The 23,310-nt window shown below is 37.2% G+C and overlaps 2 protein-coding genes across 2 annotated transcripts; both read left to right on the forward strand.

Moving 5' to 3' along the window:
• The first annotated feature begins 3,702 nt into the window (after positions 1-3,702).
• LOC133261075 (olfactory receptor 5M11-like) lies at positions 3,703-4,674 on the forward strand. Its single transcript, XM_061439648.1, is given in 3 exon segments — positions 3,703-3,939; positions 3,941-4,007; positions 4,010-4,674. Coding segments are annotated over 3 exon segments (969 nt in total).
• A 12,110-nt stretch (positions 4,675-16,784) lies between these two features.
• On the forward strand, positions 16,785-17,721 carry LOC133261453 (olfactory receptor 5M8-like). The gene is given in 2 exon segments (XM_061439935.1): positions 16,785-16,861; positions 16,863-17,721. Coding segments are annotated over 2 exon segments (936 nt in total).
• Positions 17,722-23,310: the final 5,589 nt, after the last annotated feature.

Here is a 23,310-nt window from a genome sequence, read left to right on the forward strand (position 1 = left end):
TACCTCCTAGGGGCCACTTGACTTCACATTCCAGGATGTCTGGCTCTAGGAGAGTGTGAGTGATCACACCTTCATGATTATCTGGGTCATGAAGATCTTTTTTGTACAGTTCTTCTGTGTATTCTTGCGACATTTTCTTAATATCTTCTGCTTCTGTTAGGTCCATACAATTTCCGTCCTTTATTGAGCCCATATTTGCATGAAATGTTCCCTTGGTATCTCTAATTTTCTTAAAGAGATCTCTAGTCTTTCCCAGTCTATTGTTTTCCTCTATTTCTTTGCATTGATCGCTGAGGAAGGCTTTCTTATCTCTTCTTGCTATTCTTTGGAAGTCTGCATTCAAATGGGTATATCTTTCCTTTTCTCCTTTGCTTTTCCATTCCCTTCTTTTCACAGCTATTTGTTAGGCCTCCTCAGACAATCATTTTGCTTTTTTCCATTTCTTTTTCTTGCAGATGGTCTTGATTTCTGTCTCCTGTACAATGTCACAAAGCTCCAGAGGCTATGTAATAATATGTAAACTTGTCACATTTCTTTCCTAAACTGTTTGATATTAAAAAAAAAAATATATATATATATATATATATATATATATATATCTATTTGATTCCCAGCCTCACAATTCATTAGTTATCTCTCCCACAGAAATTAATTAATCTCTACTAACCTCAGTTTCCAATCTAAAAAATGGAGACAGTAGTACTAATGGCCCATGGTTTTATGAGGATTAATTAAGCTAATACGTGTAAAGTGATAAGCCTAATGCTGGCATATACTAAGTATTCAGTGCCTATGATCTATATAAAACTACTCCAATTCTGTTTTCTTTCCTATATTTTTTAAACAAAAGAGTCCCTTATCCCATATCATCTCCCTACAGAGTTTCAGTTTCTAGGGATAAAGTTATATCTTCAATTAATGCAAAATTACCTGAGAGATAAATGTCAAGATTTGTTGTACAGTCAATGAATTAGGTGAACACTGCACTTTCCTTAAATTATTCAGCACATATTTGCCCTTCAATTATCATCTCCAGGGACCTTAATAGCTATGGGTATCGCATCCTTCAAAAATGTTTGCAGTCTAGTGGTGGCAACAGAAATATTAGTAGGTAATGAAAGCAGTATGTTAGCCAAGGATAGGGCAGAGTGGCAATATAGCATGCAGTATGGAGGTTAACAGATTCAAGGGAATAAATCGATAGGTAGAGTGACTGGAGAACTATGGACGAGGATTCATAACATTGTACTGGAGGCAGTGATCAAAACCATCCCCAAGAAGAAACACAAAAAGGCAAAATGGTTGTCTGAGGAGACCTTACAAATAGCTGAGAAAAGAAGAGATGTGAAAGGCAAAGGAGAAAAGGAAAGATATGTTCATCTGAATACAGAGTTCGGAAGAATAGCAAGGAAAGATAAGAAAGCAACCTCAAGTGATCAGTGAAAAGAAATAGAAGAAAACAATAAACTAGGAAAGACTAGAGAATTCCTCAAGCAAATTGGCGATACCAAGGAAGCAGTTCATGCAAAGATGGGCTAAATAAAGGACAGAAATGGTATGGACCTGACAAAGCAGAAGATATTAAGAAGAGGTGGCAAGAATACACAGAAGAACTATACAAAAAAGACCTTAATGCCCCAGATAACCACTATGGTATCATCACTCGCCTGGAGTCAAACAACCTGTAGTGTGAAGTCAAGCGGGCCTCAGGAGGTATCACTATCATAACTATGAACAAAGCTAGTGGAGGTGATAGATTCCAGGCTGAGCTATTTCAAATCCTAAAGGATGATGCTGTGAAAAAGATGCACTCAATATGTCAGCAAATATGGAAAACACAGCAGTGGCTATAGGCCTGAAAAAGGTCAGTTTTCATTCCAGTCCCAAAGAGGCAATATCAAAGAGTGTTCAAACTGTCACACGATTGCACACATTTCAAACACTAGCAAAGTAATGCTCAAAATTCTCCAAGCCAGGCTTCAGCAATACATGAACGATGAATTTTCAGATTTTCAAACTGGTTTTAGAAAAGACAGAGGAACCAGAGATCAAATTGCCAACATCTGCTGGATCATCGTAAAAGCAAGAGAGTTTCAAAAAAATATCTATTTCTGCTTTATTGACTATGCCAGAGCCTTTGACTCTGTGGACCACAATAAACTGTGGAAAATTCTTCAACAGATGGGAATACCAGACCACCTGACCTTCCTCTTGAGAAACCTGTATGCAGGTCAGGACGCAACAGTTAGGACTGGACATGGAACAACAGACTGGTTCCAAATAGGAAAAGGAGTATGCCAAACCTGTATATTGTCACCCTGCTTATTTAATTTATGTGCAGACTATATCATTAGAAACCTTGGGCTGGATGAAGCACAAGCTGGAACCAGGATTGCCAGGAGAAATATCAATAACCTCAGATATGTAGATGACACCACCCTTATGGCAGAAAGTGAAGAGGAACTAAAGAGCTTCTTGATGAAAGTGAAAGAGGAGAGTGAAAAAGTTGGCTTAAAGCTCAACATTCAGAAAACTAAGATTATGGCATCCAGTCCCATCTCTTCGTGGCAAATCAATGGGGAATCCATGGAAACAGTGACTGACTATTTTTTGGGGTCCATAATCACTGCAGATGGTGACTGCAGCCATGAAATTAAAAGATGCTTTCTCCTTGGAAGGAAAGTTATGACCAACCTAGATAGCATATTCAAAAGCAGAGACATTACTTTGTCAACAAACGTCCATCTAGTCAAGGCTATGGTTTTTCCAGTAGTCACTTATAGATATGAGTGTTGGACTATAAAAAAAGCTGAGTGGTGAAGAATTGATGCTTTTGAACTGTGGTGTTGGAGAAGACTGTTGAGAGTCCCTTGGCCTGCAAGGAGATCCAACCAGTCCATCCTAAAGGAGATCAGTCCTGAGTGTTCATTGGAAGGACTGATGCTGAAGCTGAATCTCCAGTACTTTGACCACCTCATGCAAAGAGTTGACTCATTGGAAAAGACCCCGATGCTGGGATAGATTGAGGGCAGGAGGAGAAGAGGACGGTAGAGGATGAGATGGTTGGATGTCTTCGCTGACTCAATGGACATGAGTTTGGGTAAATTCCAGGAGTTGATGATGGACAGGGAAGCCTGGCCTGTTGTAGTCCATGGGGTTGCAAAAATTCGAACATGACTGAGCGACTGAACTGAACTGAACTGGAGAACTAACACATGAGTAGAAAGTGGACCTCCTTTGGTGATGTAATGTGCTGAAGAATAAATTAGAGTTTATAGGGTATTTGGGAAGTATAAAACAGAAGGGGATTAATTCAATCTCAAGTATAATGATAGAAGAGTGAGAAATGCATCACAAGGGACTACCCTTGAAGTTGGCCTTATAAGATAAGTAGAGTTGCAGAAGAAAAAATAGTGCAGGGAGATAACAATTATGCAGCTTACTTGTACCCGTGAACATAGCTATGGTTAGAAGCATAGTTATCTATAGATACAGTCATAGATACAAGAATAGGTAAAAGATGGAAATAAAATAATAGTTCAGTATTAAAGAATCTGAAACAATGGCTTAATAGAAATAAAGCAGCAGTGTATGACAATATTCATTTTAAATAACATCTGGAGTTTTAGGAAAATCATTTTAGTTGTAATAAAATGTGTACCTTCTTAGCTCCTTTGGTTGCATTTGTTTCAAGTGTAGAAAATGCCCTTAACCAATGGCACTCCTCTAAGAGAATTCATCCTCCTGGGGTTCACGGATCGCCCAGAGCTCCAGTCTCTCCTCTTTTTACTGTTTCTGGTCATTTACCTTGCCACCCTCCTAGGCAACCTGGGCATGATGGTGTTAATCAGACTGGACTCTCGCCTTCACACACCCATGTACTTCTTCCTCACTCATTTACCCTTTGTAGACTTGTGCTATACCTCTACTGCAGCCCCAACAGATGCTGACTAATCTGGTATCACAGAAGAAGACCATCAGCTTTGCTGGTTGTTTTGCACAGTTATTTTTTTCATAGCACTTCTCCTCACTGAGTTTTACATGCTGGCAACAATGGCCTATGACCGCTATGTGGCCATATGCAACCCTCTGCACTACAGTGTGAAGATGTCCAGGTGCATCTGCATAAGCTTGGCCACATTCCCTTATGTCTATGGCTTCTCAGATGGACTCTTCAAGGCCATCCTGACCTTCCATTTGACCTTCTGTAGATCCAACATCATCAACCATTTCTACTGTGCTGACCTGCCACTCATCAAGCTTTCTTGCTCTGATACTTATGTCAAAGAGCATGCCATGTTGATATCAGCAGGCTTCAACCTCTCCAGCTCCCTCATCATCATCCTGATTTCTTACGCCTTAATTCTCACTGCAATCCTCAGGATCAAATCAGCAGAAGGAAGGTGCAAGGCATTCTCCACCTGTGGTTCCCACATGATGGCTGTAACGCTATTTTATGGGACACTCTTCTGCATGTATGTAAGACCAGCAACAGACAAGACGGTGGAAGAATCCAAGGTAATAGCTGTTTTCTACACCTTTGTGAGTCCAGTACTTAATCCATTGATCTACAGTCTGAGGAACAAAGATGTAAAACAAGCACTGAAGAGAATCCTCAGAAATATGGTCACTAAGATGGCCATGCCTCAATTTCCAATAAACTGTAACTCTTAATCTTTGGCTCAAATGTCTCTACATTTATAAGATCAGTTTTCATATTCTTTGTGTCTGGGTTTCAGTTGTTCTTGGGGCTGAGAATAAATAGGCTGTACTTAGTCTAGACTGCTGTCCTTTAATATGTTTACCTGGGTTGGCAGTAGTAATGTCTCCTTGGATATTGTTAGAAATGAAGCATAGAGTTATGCACCCCAGATCAACTATTTCAAAACTGGTTTTAGAACAAAATTTTAGATTCTTTGAAGTCATTTCATTTTGAGGAGCCCCCCTCTAAGTGAAAATTCCTACTAGGTATTCCCTGGAGCACTGGTATGCTCTTGCTGATAATAGTAAACAGGATACACATGCTGTGAGCTCAGTTCTTTGAGTTTATTCTCTTTTTATTACCATCTGTATTGAGGGGCTAAGAATCTGTAAGAAGACCAACCTTTTCTGCTCTTCCCCTAACTTAACAAGTAAAACTGTGAACTATGGGTCATGCTTGCTTTTCTGGTTCTTATGAATGCACTTGTTTGATGGTCAGTCTGGAATGAGAAGAGAGAATATAATCATTCTTTTCCCAGACAGCTGTTTGTGGATCTGGTTTGAGGCCTCTGATCTGGAGGGACCTACTTTCTCCCTCAGATCTGCAAGTGTGAATACACATACTCAGGTCTAGGGAAAGAAAAAATGCTTTTTGTGTCATTGATCCGAAACTTGTAGATTACTTGGGATTACCTTTTACTTTCTTTTCTAGATTTTTTAACAAAAATTTGAAATATTGATTTGAGTCTTATTTCTTTTTTTATACAAAATCTTTATATATTTCACATATACATTGCTTGAGCTGAAAGCCATTCACTTTGCTATATTTTATCCCTGAGTTTGTAATATATATAGATTTTTCTGTATCTTTGTTAACTTGTGCACTATTTAAATGACAATACTTAATTAACATATATTTGGGATATAAAGAGATATTTTATCACATGTTTTTAATTTATCTCTGTTCTCAGAGATGATATACCTCATGGTTTTAACTTTGAAAATGTATTAGGACTATGTTTATCCAGCTTTATTGTATGTATTTGACATAAAATATTGTATAAGCTTAAAATGTAATATGGTATATATTTTTATATATTGTATTACAAAATGATTATCATAATAATATTAGTTGTCACATCTATCATCTTACACAAGTACAATTTTTGTTGTTATTGTTTGGTGGTGAAAACCTTTAACACCTACTCTCTTAGCACTTTCACATATACATCATATAGTTAAGTGTTGCCACTATGCTGTATATTAGATTCCCAGAATTTGTCTTATAGCTGGAAATTTGTTCCTTTGGCCAACTTTTTCCCATTTCTCTAACCTCCAGGTCCTGATAATCATAGTTCCATTCTATACTTCTGTGAGTCTGATGTTGTAGATTCCACAAAAAGATCAGAGGATTTAATACTTTTCGTTCTGTTTGACTTGTTACCCTTAATGTAATATCCTCAAGGCTCATTCATGTTGTAGCAAATGGCAGTTACCCTCTTTTATTTTGACTGAATAATATTCCATTGTATAAGTATATATATATATATATATATATATATATATATATATACCATAGTGAGAGTTTTGATTTCAATATATCCTTCAAATGATATGTTGTATTGAAAGATTCACCTGTCTCCAGATTTTCCAGTTAGACTAATAACTACTTAAGCACATGGGTTTATACCATTTTTATCTTTGTATCTCTTGAAGAAGATAATAATTGAATACTTGGTAATTTGGAAGAAAATGCAGTAATGCTATCTTCACCTTTATCCTGTATATTTTCATTTGTGGTAAAATAAACAATATTGCTAAATTACATGCTTACCAAGTTTCCATAAAATATTACTTTCCAACACCTGGACCTCACACTTTGCACTGACTTTACTACAACTCATTACGATACTTTGTCCAAGTGATTTTTCTCCCTGTGTCTTATAATTTAATCACTTTATTCTGGATATGAAAGTCTTTTTAGCAAGCATTAACTCAATAGTAATTTAGGGGAAAGTGCTTACAAAAACACCATTCAGATGGAAATGATAACACAGAAACATCATAGTGTATGAATTATGTAACTATCTTTATTAATTGTTCTACTGACCCAATTGAAAAAAGTGGTGATCCATAACGCAAAAATCTCTTGATAATCCAAAGCCATCAGGTTCAAAATAACTACAAAATGATGCAATATCATGGTGAAAATGCCAAGACTCTAATGAGTATAGTGAAAGTGAAGTGAAGTGAAGTCACTCAGTGTGTCCGACTCTTTGCGACCCGTGAACTGTAGCCCATCAAGCTCCTTTGTCCATGGGATTCTCCAGGCAAGAGTACTGGAGTGGGTTGCCATTTCCTTCTCCAATGAGTATAAATGCATGTAAATTAATATTTCTCAGGAGATTTCTCTTGCAATTATTTCTTCAGAGTGTGCTGAAAAATGCTTTAGGGATAAAAGCTCCAAATTATACGGGAGGTATAAATCATTCTTAGCAAACTCATCACTTGGGCTACTAATATCTCTGAGAGAATCTTTCCTTGGGTCAGGTAGGAATGAAAATCCTGACTTCTGTAGCTGCACTTTCTCTTACTCTTTCAGTTTTAGATCTTCACCCAGTAGGAGTCAGATGACAACAAAAGCAGTTTTGAAAGCTATCTTAATGTCTTAGCTAGTTAAAATGAATCACTGCATATATTTCTTATTTAGATTGGTCTGCGTTTACACTCATCATTCTACAAATAACATTATTTTCATTCATTCAGTATTTAACAGACACTGAGTAACCATATTACAGTGAGCACTTGACAATCATATAAACCTTTTTGAATAATATCTGTTGAAAGAATATCCCACCCTTCCCCCCAAAAAACCTGTATGAAATAATTTAAAAGAGAGACAGATTCAGCAGGAATTATACTCGTTCTAGCAAAAAATAAAACTCACTTAAAATTATTTAGACAAAATCTGATATTGAATAGATGAGGACTCTGAAGTCCATGGGAGAAAGTCATCAACAGCAAGATAAAAAGATTATTTTATAAATGAAGACTCAAGAAAGGTTTACTGATACAGCATTGGGTAATACGAAACCACTGTGTGTACTAAAATCAGATAATGCACCCTGTCCTTACATTTGTGAGACATTGGACTGGAAAGACATAGGAGGGAGAAGAGCTGGGTTTATTATGGCACAACAGACAAGGGCGGCTCCCCTTGGGAAGTTTATATTCACTTGAGATGCATGAGTCCACCAACTACATGACTTATCTGTTTTCTTCATTTACTATCTTAAAATATCATCACTTGCCAATCTATTCTTAGAGACTTATCTAGGTCTTTATGACCAGCTGAGATAGTTTCTAGACTGAAACTGAATTTCAATAACTCACTTCCACTTCCTGTTGTCCTTTCCTTGGCTTCAGTATACCCTATTCTCGTACTCATTTCATCTTAAATGGCCACAAAATTGTAGCCTTGGGCACTTAAATTTTTTAGTAAATGTGACAACAGTTCAAAATTTGTCTGTTACATTATTTTAAATTGACCCAGAAGGGCGCAAACTTTTCTCCTACAAACATTTCAATGAGTAGTTTGCCAGGTAACGGTGTCGCTTAAAGGGGTGAGCTTTGAACTTTCACTGATTGATATTTTTGTTGTGGTGGTTTGTTTTTCTTGGTGAGGGAGAAGAGGAAATTCTTGGAATTCCAAGAGTCTGACGAATATTTACTATGTTTATCAATTTACCATGAATGGCACCTCTGGTTTTTGGATCAATAATTCCTACTAAATTGCAAGTAAAACTTTTTTTCTTATATCTGTACATAGCAAAGTATAAACATATATGGATATCAATATCCTTGTGAATCAAATTCATTAGGATAAACAAATTTACATTTTCTCTGTTACCTAGCTCACTCTGGTTTGTTCCAATCCAGAGGAAAGCAGTTTCACATTATTGAGCTAGTGAAACCTAAAGTGGAGTTTTTTTCAGTTATATTTCTTGAGAAAACGAAAGTAACCTAGACTTTCAAAATATGGTTACTACCTACCTTGACCACTAATGACCCAGACTTTCAAACTGGACATAAAAAAAAAATGGATATCAATGTCCCACGAGAAAACCGTTTTTAGAAGGATGCCTAGTTCCTTGCCTTACTGAAGTTTACTTAATGTTTGTGTGTGATATTTCTCCAACAGAAAGCAAAATATTCATGGTTATTTTAAAACTAGTTCAGCGATGTCTCCAATAATTTTTCCCCAAACTTTAAACTTTTTATTTCGTATTGAGGTATAGCTTGATACAATAATTTAATACAAATTACTTAGTATTCCATATCAGAAAAGGAGTCAAAAATGAAAGAGTTGTGGAGGATAAATTTAGTTACCACTTTGATAAGTATCAAATAAACAATATTTCTAACCACAGGAAATACTGGGTGCAGTAAAAATTAAATGGAAAGCTATCAAAGGTTATTTTCATAGCCATTGGACATGAGTCTTTGACATATCTCAAGCTCTATAAGCATTTGCTTATGGAAATGGAACCAATTGAATTTATATTAAAAATTCATATATTTTCACTGGGGAGAAAAAAAGGCTTTGGTTCTAAAGCAACGACTGAATTTATCAAAAATCTTTAATGCCATTTTGATTTGTATGATATGCATTTAAGTTTTCAAAGAATTTTTAATTGAGATGTTGAGAATTATGTTTTCCAGTTACCACAGGCCATTAAAGTGTGAGTTAGACAAAAAATGTAATTAAAGCACTTGATAATAGTGTGTGTCATGGATGGCAAAATAGAGGTGAAAAAAGAGAGAGGAGGAGAAACTCAGACAGATATGGTTTTAAAAAGAGCTTAATGTTACTAATTTCAACACAGACAATTTAAAATGTGTGAAAATTATAAATATTTGAAAGTACTTAAAATATTTGCTTTCACAGTAGTTGCAGTGCACAGGCTTAGCTGTCCCGCAGCATGTGGGATCATCCTACCAGGGATCAAATCCATCTCCTCTGTGTTGACAGGCAGATTCTTTACCACTGAGCCACCAGGGAAGCTCTGCTAAATTGCTTTGAAAATAGTAATATAAAAAACTCAGGTTATAGCAAACATTGTTTATCTCTGCCCCATTATCCTCATTATTAATACATTTTTATATCAGTTGCAGGATTTTTATAAAGGTAAAATAAAATAGAAAAGCAAAATTGCTTCATGAAATTGAAGCAACCATGTGCATGGGAGGAAATACTCCTATCAAAATACGGTTGTTGTTGTTTTTGTTTTCCCTAAATTGTGGAGTATGGTCGTTAAACCTATTTAAAGCAAAGAGTAGGACGTAGTCATATTAAATTGTCTCTTTTATCTTTTGATTATATCTGTTTTTGTCTTTGGTTGTTCAGTTGCTAAGTCGTTTACAACTCTTTGCGACACCACGAAGTGCAGCATGCAGTATTCTCTGTCCATCACTAGCTCCAAGTTTGCTCAAACTCTTGTCCATTGAGTCAGTGATGCCATTCAGCCGTCGCATCCTCTGTGGACCCCTTCTCCTCTTGTCTTCAATTTTCCCCAGTATATGGATCTTTTCCATTGAGTCAGCTCTTTGCATCAGGTGACCAAAGTATTGGAGCTTCAGCTTCAGCATCAGTCCTCCCATTGAATATTCAGGGTTGATTTCCTTTAGGATGGACTGTTATGACCTCCTTGCTTTCTAAGGGACTCTCAAGAGTTTCCAGCACAGCAGTTCAAAAGTGTCAATTCTACAGCGCTCAACCTTCTTTATGGTCCAACTCTCACATCCATGCATGATTGCTGGAAAAACTATAGCTTTGTCTATAGGATACTTTTTGTATTTTTGTCTTTATTAGTTGTTAAATGTAATGCAGTGACCAAACAGGTGCTAGTATTTAGGGCATAAGTTTAGAGATGTAAAGATTAGATAAGTATTTTTATGCCATTGAAATGGAAGCTTTGTATATTCTAAATGAATATTTTCCAAAGGGACTCATCATTCTGGGTGAAAGAATTAGTCGCTCAGTCATGTCTGACTCTTTGTGCCCCATTGATTGCATCGTCCATGGGATTTCCAGGCAAGAATATTGGAGTGGGCTGCCATTTCATACTCCAGGAGATCTTCCCCAACCAGGGACTGAACCCGGGTCTACCTATATTGCAAGTGGATTCTGTACCAAATAAGCCAGAGAAATCCAAGTGCTCTGGAAAGAGTACTCCTGTTATTTACATAAATTCTGATTCTCTAATTACTGTATTTTCCTCCCAAAGACCAAAGGTATAGATTTAAGCCTTGCAAATTATTTCTTTGACAAATTAACATAAATTGTTGGATCTAGCCCATCTCCATAATTTGGGAGTAACACATACATTCCAGAAAAATTCAGAGATTTGCTACCTTGTAGCTTTCAAGGGTATTCATGCTTCTTAGCCTGTTACAGGGACTTTCGGTTTATTTGACTGTTTGCCAATAAAATAAAAACATTTTATTTAAAATGTTTTCGTCTGTACTATAAAAAATTCACCTTTGTAGAAAATTCATCCTTGAAAATATACCTATGGGTTTATTTGATTTCTCTTGAAAGCCTTTTGTCTCTGCATGTTCACTCTATCTGAAAGCACTCTTTACCCTTGTCCTTGTAGAAAAGACTTAGTTTTCCTTCAAGCTCTTGTTAAATGTTATTATTCTTTGATCCATATACTGATTCTAGAACACAATGAATTACTCCATTCAAATCTTTATTATTGAACTAACCACTTCTAATGTTAATTTTCTCTTCATTTATCTCCTTTACCGTGAAGACACCAAACAGATCTTTTGAGGCAAGCACTGTTACCATTTACCTTTATTTCTCTGGCAAAGTGACTCTCATACATGTAGGGCCGACTGCTGTTTGGGTACAAAGATTATCTTATTATAGTGACTAACTCATATGCCATCTTGGAAGTATCACAAAATTAAAATAGCTAACTTCTGAGGGTACTTCATTCAGTCTCTAGGAACAACTTAGATACTGGAAATATAGTCAATATATTGTTATCTGCATTTCAATAGATCAAGCACACAGATTTCTTTTGTTATGCTCTGGTTAAGAATAGATTTAAAATTCAGATTATTTGCCAATGCTGTATTTTGTAAGTTTTACATAAAAAACAATAAATTATAATATCTTTTTAAATTTGGAATCTCTTAAGATCTGATCTCTTAAGACTCTCCTGGTGGCTCAGATGGTAAAGCATCTGCCTACAATGCGGGAGACCTGGGTTCAATCCTTGGGTCGGAAGATCCTCTGGAGGAAGAAATGGCAACCCATTGCAGTACTCTTGCCTTGAGAATCCCATGGATGGAGGAGCCTGGTGGGCTACAGTCCACGGATTACAAAGAGTTGGACATGACTGAGCGACTTCACTCACTCACTCGCTCAAACTTTCCATTAAGAATGATTCTATCTCTGATGATTAGTTTTTTTGTTTTAAAACTTCTGGACATTGTAAGTCTGTAAGGAAGATAATTGAACTATTTATTATATAAATTGACCTATATTGAATTAATTGAACTATATGCTGTTAGGAAGGTTAGTTATTTCTCCAGTGATCTCCAGCAGCAATTTTGGCACCTCCCGACAGGGTAGTTCCTCTTTCAGTACCCTATCATTTTGCCTCTTCATACTATTCATGGGGTTCTCAAGGCAAGAATACTGAAGTGGTTTGCCATTCCCTTTTCCAGGGACCACATTCTGTCAGACCTCTCCACCTTGACCTGCCCGTCTTGTGTGGCTGTACACGGCATGGCTTAGTTTCATTGAATTAGACAAAGCTGTGGTCCGTGTAATTAGATTGACTAGTTTTCTGTGATTATGGTCTGTATGTCTGCCCTCTGATGCCTCTTGCAACCCCTACCGTCTTACTTGGGTTTCTCTTACCTTGGACATGGGGTATCTCTTCACAGCTGCTCCAGCAAAGTGCAGCTGCTACTCCTTACCTTGGAGGAGGGGTATCTCCTCACAGCCACCCCTTCTAACCTTGAACGTGGAGTAGCTCCTCTTGGCCCTCCTACTCCAGGGCAGCCACCACTCCTCGGGCGTGGGGTAGCTCCTCCCGGCCGCCGCCCCTGATCTCAGGCATGGGGTAGCTCCTCTCGGCCGCTGCCCCTGACCTCGGACATCATCAAGGATATGGTTTTTCCAGTGGTCATGTATGGATGTGAGAGTTGGACTGTGTAAAAAGCTGTGTGCTGAAGAATTGATGCTTTTGAACTGTGGTGTTGGAAAAGACTCTTGAGAGTCCCTTGGACTGCAAAGAGATCCAACCAGTCCATTCTGAAGGAGATCAGTCCTGGGTGTTCATTGGAAGGATTGATGTTGAAGCTGAAACTCCAATACTTTGGCTACCAGATGAGAAGAGCTGACTCATTGGAAAAGACCCTGATGCTGGGAAAGATTGAGGGCAGGAGGAGAAGGGGACGACAGAGGATGAGATGGTTGGGTGGCATCACCAACTCAATGGGCATGAGTTTGGGTCAACGCCAGGATTTGGTGATGGATAGGGAGGCCTGGCATGCTGCAGTCCATGGGGTTGCAAACAGTCGGACATGACTGAGCGACTAACTGAACTGAACTGAAATTTGTTATAGATAGGAACCTTAAATACTTTCAAACCTGAGTAGTGACAGGAAGGGTGTAAGACTGCCATTATTTGTTACATTTCTGAGATAAGAATTCTGTGAAGAACAATGAATTCTTTTAGCCAAGGTAGAGAGTTACTATAGGAGTGGCCACCATTGTTAATCTGGCAAATGATAGTCCCCTTCCCAGACTACTTTTATTCCTCACTAAGATGTGTAGTTCTTTGCTTTCATCTGGGGATACACTTTTATATATATATATATATATATGAATTGGTAATTTGCATGTGTGCTAAGTCTCTTCAATTGTGTCCAACTCTTTGCTAATTTACGGAATATAGTTAGCCAGGGTCGTCTGTCCATGAATTCTCCAGGTGTCAAACCTGAGTCTCCATCAGCTCCTGCACTGCAGGTAGAATTTTTACTGCTGAGTCACCAGGGAAGCCCAAGAGGTTATTTATCCTCTCTTTATCTTTGCTGTCACTTTAACTCCCCATTTGTTTACAGATTTAGTGCTGTGTTGACCAGTTCCCTCTTGTAAAGATCCTAATATGCATTGCCATGAATCACCCTTGTCTTCCAAATCACTGAACAAAAGCTGAATTCCACTAACCTCTCAGGGTAAAAAGAAAAGCTATTGTTTATGGTATTTTTACTATAACAGTCCAAGCAAACTAAGACAATAATCCACATGATAACCAGACATCTAGGGTTCACTAAAAGACAATACATGGAAGAATATATACTGTTTGATTCCAGTTATGTAAAATTCAGAAGCCAACACAAGGGATCTACAGTGATACAAATGATCACATCATCATCACATCATGTAGTTGCTCAGTCGTTCCTGACTCTTTGCCACCCCATGGTCTCCTAGGCTTCTCTGTCCATGGGGTTCTCCAGGCAAGAATGCTGGAGTGGGTTGTCAATTCCTTCTCCAGGGCGTCTTCCTGACCCAGGGATTGAATCCAGGTCTCCCACACTGCAGGCAGATTCTTCAATATCTGAGCTATCAGGGAAGCCCATTAAAAGTGAATATATAGCTAACTTGAGGGATAGTAACTGAGAAAAGAGGTGATATGTGGTCTGAAGTAGTGTTAATCTTCTCCTTGCTTTTGAAACAGGTCTTATAAGTTTGCTTATTGTGTTAACAATTCATTAGGCTGTATGTGTTTGTGCTGTGTACATTTTTCATGTGTGTATTAAACTTCACTATAAAGATTAAACATAAATTAAAAAAATGATACTAATCTTCAAAGAAGGAAAGCTTCATTCCATTATCAAAGCATTCTGTTTGTAAAACACAGAGCATATCGATTTGCTAGGGCTGCCATAACTAAGTACCACACACTGGGAGGCTTAAACCAGAGAGATGGATTTTCTCCTAGTTTGGAGGCTATAAATTCAAGATCAAAGTGTCAGTAGGGTTGGTTTCATTCTGAAGCCCCTGTCTGGCTTGCAGATGGCTGTCATTTCCCTGTGTCTGTAGGGGCTCTATCCTCTGTGTGTTTCTATGTATTAATCTCTTTAAAAATAATAATAATAAAGACAGCAGTCATCTTGGGTTGGGACCCACTCATGTGAACTCATGACACTTTAATTTCCACTTTAAAGATGCTATCTCCAAATTCAGACATATTCTGAAGTACTGACAGTAGAGATTTTGATATATGGATTATAAAGGAACACAATTCAACCCATAAGACTAAGTAAGGTGGTAACATATCGTGACACAAAGTTATGGTAATGGTGTGGAAGAAATTTCATTAGGCTAATATTATGGCAAATATAATGCATGATGAGCATCCATGGTAGACATCAATACTATGGTGTGGACTTTCCAATGTAAGAAGAAAAACATTGAGACTGCAGGCTGGGTCCCATGGGAAATCTGCATTGTACCCAGTTGTTATTTCTCCAGAGAACTCATGTATTGAAGAATAATTATCTTAAAAAATAATTATTTCACCCTCACTTGTTTGTGCAGTCTCTTAGGAAAACAGTATCAACCTACAAATGATATAGATTCTGCCTTCATCATTCCTCAGAAGAGCCATTGATATTCTTTCTAAAGACAGCTCTTCTCCCATTGGTAGGTAGATTTCTCTATTCTATGTGTATTTATAACCATCAAAAGCCTACTTATTTGTTCAATCATTTATAATACCAACATTAGACTTATGATTTATAAATAACTAGATGGAAAAAAAGAAATGCCAATGACCAGAAAAGTGCAGACTTTTAGTGAATATAGATGAAGTCTACATAGAAAAGCAAACACTAATATTTTAGTTATTGTTAGTATATATTTTTTTCTTTATTTCTTGCCAAAACAGAAGTCAACTCTAACTTTCTTAAGCAAAAAATAAACTGTTTTGGAAACACATGGCCTTGCAGATCAATGTGTAGCCAGAATACCAGGCATAAAGAAAAAACCCAAGGAGTCTGGAGACAGGTCAGCTCAGACTTCATAGAGTCAGTCTTCCTTTGCAGGTTCAGTCTGGCCTTTAAGTCACACTGCAATCAATTTAATGCAAAAATAGTTTGCATTCAAGTGACCACCTTAAGTTACTAACTGACTCATGTAAGATATCCCTGGGCCAGCATTTGATTTCTGAATATTCCTCTTTGAACCAAGAATCTTGGCCCTCAGATTTCACAGTGAAACCAGAACTGAGACCAGGAAGAGAGAATTTTCATCATTGCCAACTCCAAGCAGTGGGAAATTCTCTATAAAATATCTTAACAGGATGCTAATGGCTGGAGAATTTAAAAACTGGCCAACTTTCAGAATATAATTATGTATATATTTTTGAACAAAGTGAAGGAAAATTCCAGCTATTCACCTAGAAAGTTCTTATTTATTGAATCTGAAAAAGTTGGAAAGCATAAAACGTGCCCAATGTAATTATTTTGTATTCTCCAGTAAGGAATCGATTATGTGAAAATTATCCAAAAAGAATTATGTCTTTTGGGAAAATATTGTTCTTTGATACCATAGTCTTTTCTCTTTCTAACTCTTTCTCACCTGTTTATATAATTAGATACAAAGATAAACAAACCTGACTGTGATAATATGATGATGGCTATGCACATAAAGCATATTTTTCAAACAAAAAGACCAGGGCAGAGAAAGAGAAGGAGAAAAGGGATAAAGAAAAAGGTGAGAAAAGCACAATTAGAAGGGAAATGAAAAATAGGGAAGTAAAAAATAATGGAGGGCCATGTCAAAAATGAAAGAGATTCTTTGAATACCACATGATTTCAGTGCCAGGCTGAGATTGTGCTTACTGAGAATGAACAAGAGTTGAAACAGGGTAATAAAACAGAAAGAGAAGGAAAAGAAATTGGTTAGAAAGTCATTAATGACATAGTAATATTAATTTTTCCACTTTATTGTAATCCAATATAAATGTAAAGGTCAATATCTCATGGAGGAAATTATGAGAAGAAACTTCACCCCAGTGACTGAGTTCATTCTCCTTGGACTGACTAGTACCCAGGAATTGCATATTCTCTTCTGTGCTGTTTTTCACCATTTATATGGTCACAGTGGCAGGAAATCTTGGCATGATTGTCCTCATCAGGGTTGATGCCCGCCTCCACACCCCAATGTACTTTTTCCTGAGCCATTTGTCCTTTGTAGATCTGTGTTTCTCTTCCAATGTGACTCCAAAGATGTTGGGAATTTTCTTATCAGAGAGGAAAACCATTTCTTATACAGCTTGCATGGTTCGGTGTTGCTTTTTTATTGCCTTAGTCCATGTAGGGATCTACATCCTGGCTGTCATGGCCTTTGATCGGTACATGGCCATTTGCAACCTTCTGCTTTACAGCAGCAGAATGTCTAAGTGTGTGTGCACGTCCCTCATCACCATGCCTTGTGTATATGGAGTACTCACTGGCCTGATGGAAACCATGTGGACCTACAACCTAGCCTTCTCTGGTCGCAATGAAATTAATCACTTCTACTGTGCTGACCCACCGCAGATTAAGCTGGCTTGTTCCAGCACCTATAACAAAGACTTGTCCATGTTTGTTGTGGCTGGTTTTAACTTCACTTGTTCTCTCTTCATCATCCTCATTTCTTACATCTACATTTTTCCTGCCACATTGAGGATCCATTCCACAGAAGGCAGGCACAAAGCTTTCTCTATCTGTGGCTCACATCTGACAGTTGTCACTGTCTGCTATACAACTCTTTTCTTCATGTATCTTAGACCCCCTTCAGAAGAGTCTGTGGAGCAGGGGAAACTGGTGGCTGTGTTTTACCACACAGTGATCCCCGTGTTGAACCCCGTGATCTACAGCCTGAGGAACAAGGATGTGAAAGAAGCTTTGATCAAAGAACTGTTCAGCAGGAAATTGCTTTCTAAGTAAATATAGTGCTAATTGTATTATTTTTATTTTCTATATACAATGACTTGTCTTAGTCCAGTAATAATTTGTCCAAATGTATATCTTTTCCTTGGGGGACATTTCCATGGAGAAACTTGGACTAAAAAGAAATCTGAGAACCCAAGTCATTGGACAAGAATTTTGAATCCTCCAACAAAGCTTTGCTTACCCTGCTCTAAATGTAAAGACCTGTATGTGGTTAGTTGCTAAGTTGTGTCTGACTCTTTACAACCCCAAGGACAGCAACCCAACAGCTCCTCTGCCCATTGAATTTTCCAGACAAAGATACTGGAGTGGGTTGCCATTTCCTTCTCCCAAAGACCTGTATAGAGAAGGATTAATATCAGTGGAAAATCCAGTTTACACCTTGAAGAATAAAACCATTAACACTTACTTTTTTTTGGAAATAATGAGTCACATAGCTTTAGACTGTCTCTTATTGGGGAAAAATCTCTTTAAAATGTAATCATTGCATTTTAAAAAAAGCTTATTTCAACTCAGCTTTATTAAGTATGCCTTCCTTAGCACTGAAAGTCACCACTTGAACCGTCGGAGAGGGGAGAATTTCCCCCCTATTTCCCTCCCCCCATCCCCCGCCCCCAGTCACATAAGTAAACTGACACAAGACAGAGGGAAAAAATTCATTCATATGAACTGAGGTCTCAGAGAAATGAGACACCCAAAGTAACAAAAGCAAACTGTTTATATATCAGTTTTGGACAGAGACCTAATTATTTGTGGGGATTTAACAAAACAAAGGGGCTTTTGCTCAGGGTAATGAACTAATCAAAAATAATAGTTTTTATTTTATTTTTATTATTATTATTATTATTTTTTTACTTTACAATATTGTATTGGTTTTGCCATACATCAACGTGCATCCACCACGGGTGTACACGTGTTCCCCATCCTGAACCCCCTCCCACCTCCTTCCCCGTACCATCCCTCTGGGTCATCCCAGTGCACCAGCCCCAAGCTCCCTGTATCCTGCCCCAAACCCGGACTGGCAATTCGTTTCTTATATGATATTATACATGTTTTAATGCCATTCTCCCAAATCATCCCCCCTTCCCTCTCCTACAGAGTCCAAAAGATGGTTCTATACATCTGTGTCTCTTTTGCTGTCTCGTATACAGGGTTGTTGTTATCATCTTTCTAAATTCCATATATATGTGTTAGTATACTATATTGGTGTTTTTCTTTCTGGCTTACTTCACTCTGTATGATAGGCTCCAGTTTCATCCACCTCATTAGAACTGATTCAAATGTATTCTTTTTAATGGCTGAGTAATACTCCATTGTGTATATGTACCACAGCTTTCTTATCCATTCATCTGCTGATGGACATCTAGGTTGCTTCCATGCCCTAGCTATTATAAACAGTGCTGCGATGAACATTGGGGTACACACGTCTCTTTCAGTTCTGGTTTCCTAGGTGTGTATGTCCAGCAAATGCAGCTTTCTTACTCTTGAATTCTCTACCCTTGTTGATAAGGACACTTTCTCTCCTCGTGGTATAAGAAGGATATTTTCACATGGGATATTTACTTCCCATTTTTGAAGAGAAAAGGAAGATTAGATTTTTTTTAAACATATATTTTTTCATTAGCAGTTTTTGCCAGTAACCTTAATTCAAAGTAATCAATGTATCTTGTGATGTATCTTGGGATGAACTTCCCTGAGCCCATAAGTCTCATCCCTTTTCACTTACCTGTCAACTTTGTTCTTTTGTCGATTTGCAGGTCTAGGTTTACAATGCTTTCATGAGCTGTCAAATTACAAGCCAAAAAGTGAATTTAAAGGGATCCTAGTTTAGAAGAAGCTCTATGGGACTGAAACAAACAAACATAAATGCAGGACAGAACAATCAGCTATAGATCCCTCAAACTTAAAAGACCTTCCAAAGATAAAGTCCTTGTTCATGCAAATTTGCAAGCAAATACAGGTGAATACTCTCAACATCACATATTCAAGTTACATGATGCAAATTGTAACACACACACACACACACACACACACACACTTAACAGTTTAAAGAAATAAAAGTTAGCACTGAAGCTATGGGCCTATCAAGATTAAAAGGAAAAACTAGAACTTGCAAAGAAACTATCGAGAAGAGTAAAAGGAAAATAAGCTTCCATGAATTAGAACAAACTTGTGACTAAACATACATAAAATCAGACTATATAGAGCAAAAGTATATCACTTGTGAGTTCAAAAGATGGAATTGACTTATTGCTAAACAAATTATAAAGAGGGAGGAAGAAATGGTAGCTAAAAGAATTTTTAATCAGCAATTTTAAGGCAACAACAACAGCACATTGGGTAACTGCAAGGTTAATTAAGTTTAGTGCAGCTGTTAAAATATCAATGTTATTAGTAAAACACCAAACATAGAGTCTATTTTGTAAATAATTAGAAGGTTAATAAATAACAAATATTTAGTGTTAACTATTTACCAAATAATAATCAACAGGTATTTTACATTTTTTCCAGATATTTATAGATATATTGTCAATAGTCATTGGAACAGCTGAGACAGGTGATGTTATTGTCTCAATGTTTTTCTTAGGAAAACCTGAAGCAGTGCCATTAAGTGACTTGCCTCGGATTGAAAAGGTAGTAAGTGGTAGAACTGAAAAGCATGTTACCTAACTCTAATTTATTACAGTGGATTAGACTATTCCTCAATTAATCCATAACTGCATGAAAAAATGAATAGCAGGTTATGAACAGGTTCTGAACAAAAATGTTCAAAGAATCAAGTAGCATGTCACATGTGTTCAACTTCAGGAGTGATTAGGTAAATGCAAATTATGACTTTAAAATAGGTGTATCTATACACATAACTCAGCATAGAAAAAATAATAATGAAAGACCTTATAATATTAAATAGTGGCGAGACTATGAAACAACGAAAGTCACGAGGGCTTGGCTTTAGTCTCATGAAATGGATCTGTGCTCCTATAGTAGATCTAGGAGAACCACCTTGCCTATCATGTGAGGACACTGCAAAAAGACTGCAACCTATGATCCAGGAAGCAGGATCTCATCAGAACCCAACTTGAATTTAGACATCCTGCTTCCAGTCAATGAGGAATAAATTTCAATTGTTTCCAAGACACTCTTTTATGGTATTTTTTATTAAACCATCCAAACAAACTAAAGCAATCACCAGTGTAATGTCCAAACATCAACATAGTGTTCCACAAAATATTTTGCATAGAAGCCAATGTACTCTTTGATTCCAGTTATGTGAAATTCAGAAATAGACACATTAACTATGGCATTAAAGTAAGAATACAGTTAACTTGAAGGATAGTGAGTGAGAAAAGAGGTGAGGAGTGTGTCTCATGTAGTGTTAATCTTCTCTTTCATTCAGATGTTTGATCTTACAGGTATATTTATTTTGTAAAAAAAAATCCACTAACCTGTCCAGCTATGTCTTGTGTGCATTTTCTATGTGTGTATTAAACTTTGTTATGAAAGTTACTTAAAAATGATAAAAACAAAGCTAGTATTCCAAGAAGGAAAGTTTCATCCCAATATCAAAACATTCTGTTTCTCTATAGAACACAGAGTATATTAATTTGCTAGTGCTTCCATAACAAAGTATGACAGAATAGATGCTGAGACAAGAGAGATTGATTTTATTTCAGTCTGGAGGCTGAAAATTCAAGATCAAAGTATCAGTAGGGATATTTTTCTCTGAAGCTTCTGTCTGGCCTGTAGATGGCTGTCATTTCCCTGGGTCTGTATTCAGTTTTTCCTCTGAACATTTCCATGACCGGATCTCCTCTCATCTTGAGTAGGGACCCACTTGTATGAATTCACACCACTTTAATTTCCTCTTTGAAGACTATCTCCAAATTCACTCATATGCTGAGGTACTGGGGATCAAGACTTCGATATATGCATTTTAAAGAGACATGATTCATCCCATAACACAAAGTGAGGTGGCAATAGACTGTGACACAAAGTTATGTGAATGGTGTGAAGGAAATTCAGCTAATATACAGAGAACAGATGGTATGACCATTCATGTATGGCCATCAATGTCGTGGTGTTGACTTTCCTATAACTGAAGAAAAACACTGAGACTGAACATAAGGAAGAAAAACACTAGGCAGTGGTGTGAGACTTTTTGATGGTATTTCAAGGGGCTCTGAGGAGCTCCAGTCCTATGTGCCTCAGCACAGAATGAATTAAATTAGAGGCAGAATGATAGATAAGAAATGATTTATTAGAATAAGACATGTATGTGGCTTAAAAGCAGGCAGATGGTATGGTTCTGTGTCCTGAGAACTTAGTGGGCAACAGTTCATAATGCAAAGAAAAGTGGGGATGGGGAAAAGGCCACTTTCTTGCTCATTCTTAAGTAGCTATTATGTTTCCATCATCAGTTCCTCTTCCAATTTGGGCAGGATATTTTCTTGTCCCTATTTGGTCAAGCTGAGACAGTCATGGCACTAAGGAAAATGTATTTTAGGTCTCAGTACAATGAGGGCACTTCACTTTGAAATGCAACTTTTCCATGAATGGTTATTTTTTAGTGTGTGTGTGCAGAGAGCATGTCCTAGGCGTCATTAACTGACTGAGCTCCCTGGGTAGGATGTGGTCTCATGGCATCATTGTTTGATTATTGGGGGGCATATCTCATGTCTATGCTGAACAATTTGTTGCTAAGCAAATCTTCTTGGTTTTATGATTAAGAAAACCTGTTTTCAAGTTTAATTAGGTCCCGTTTGTTTATTTTTGCTTTTATTTCTATTACTTTGGGAGGTGGGTCATAGAGGATCCTGCTGTGATTTATGTCAGAGAATATTTTGCCTATGTTTTCCTCTAAGAGTTCTATAATTTCTGGTGTTACATTTAGATCATTAATCCATTTTGAGTTTATTTTTGAGTATGCTGTTAGAAAGTGTTCTACTTTCATTCTTTTGCAAGTGGTTGACCAGTTTTCCTGGCACCACTTGTTAAATGGATAATCTTTTCTCTACTATATATTCTTGCCTCCTTTGTCAAAGATAAGGTGTCCATAGGTTGTGGATTTATCTTTGGGCTTTCTATTTTGTTCCATTGATCTATATGTCTGTCTTTGTGCCAGCACCATACTTGATGACTGTAGCTTTGTAGTATAGTTTGAGGCCAGGTAGGTTGATTCCTCCAGTTCCATTCTTCTTTCTCAAGATTGCTTTGGCTATCAGAATGTAGAAAATAATAGCAAATGAAGCAACTGACAAAGAATTAATCTCAAAAATATATAAGCAGTTCCTGCAACTCAATTTCAGAAAAATAAAGGACCCAATTAAAAAAAAAAAAAAATGGGCCAAAGAACTAAACAGACATTTCTCCAAAGGAGACATACAGATGGCTAACAAACACATGAAAAGATGCTCAACATCACTCATTATCAGAGAAAAGCAAATTAAAACCACAATGAATTACCATCTTACACTGGTCAGAATGGCTGCTATCAAAAAGTTTACAAACAATAAATGCTGGAAAGTATGTGGAGAAAAGGAAACCCTCTTACACTGTTGGTGGGAATGCAAACTAGTACAACCACTG

Source organism: Bos javanicus, chromosome 15, assembly GCF_032452875.1.
Source record: "Bos javanicus breed banteng chromosome 15, ARS-OSU_banteng_1.0, whole genome shotgun sequence".
Lineage (NCBI taxonomy): Eukaryota > Metazoa > Chordata > Mammalia > Artiodactyla > Bovidae > Bos > Bos javanicus.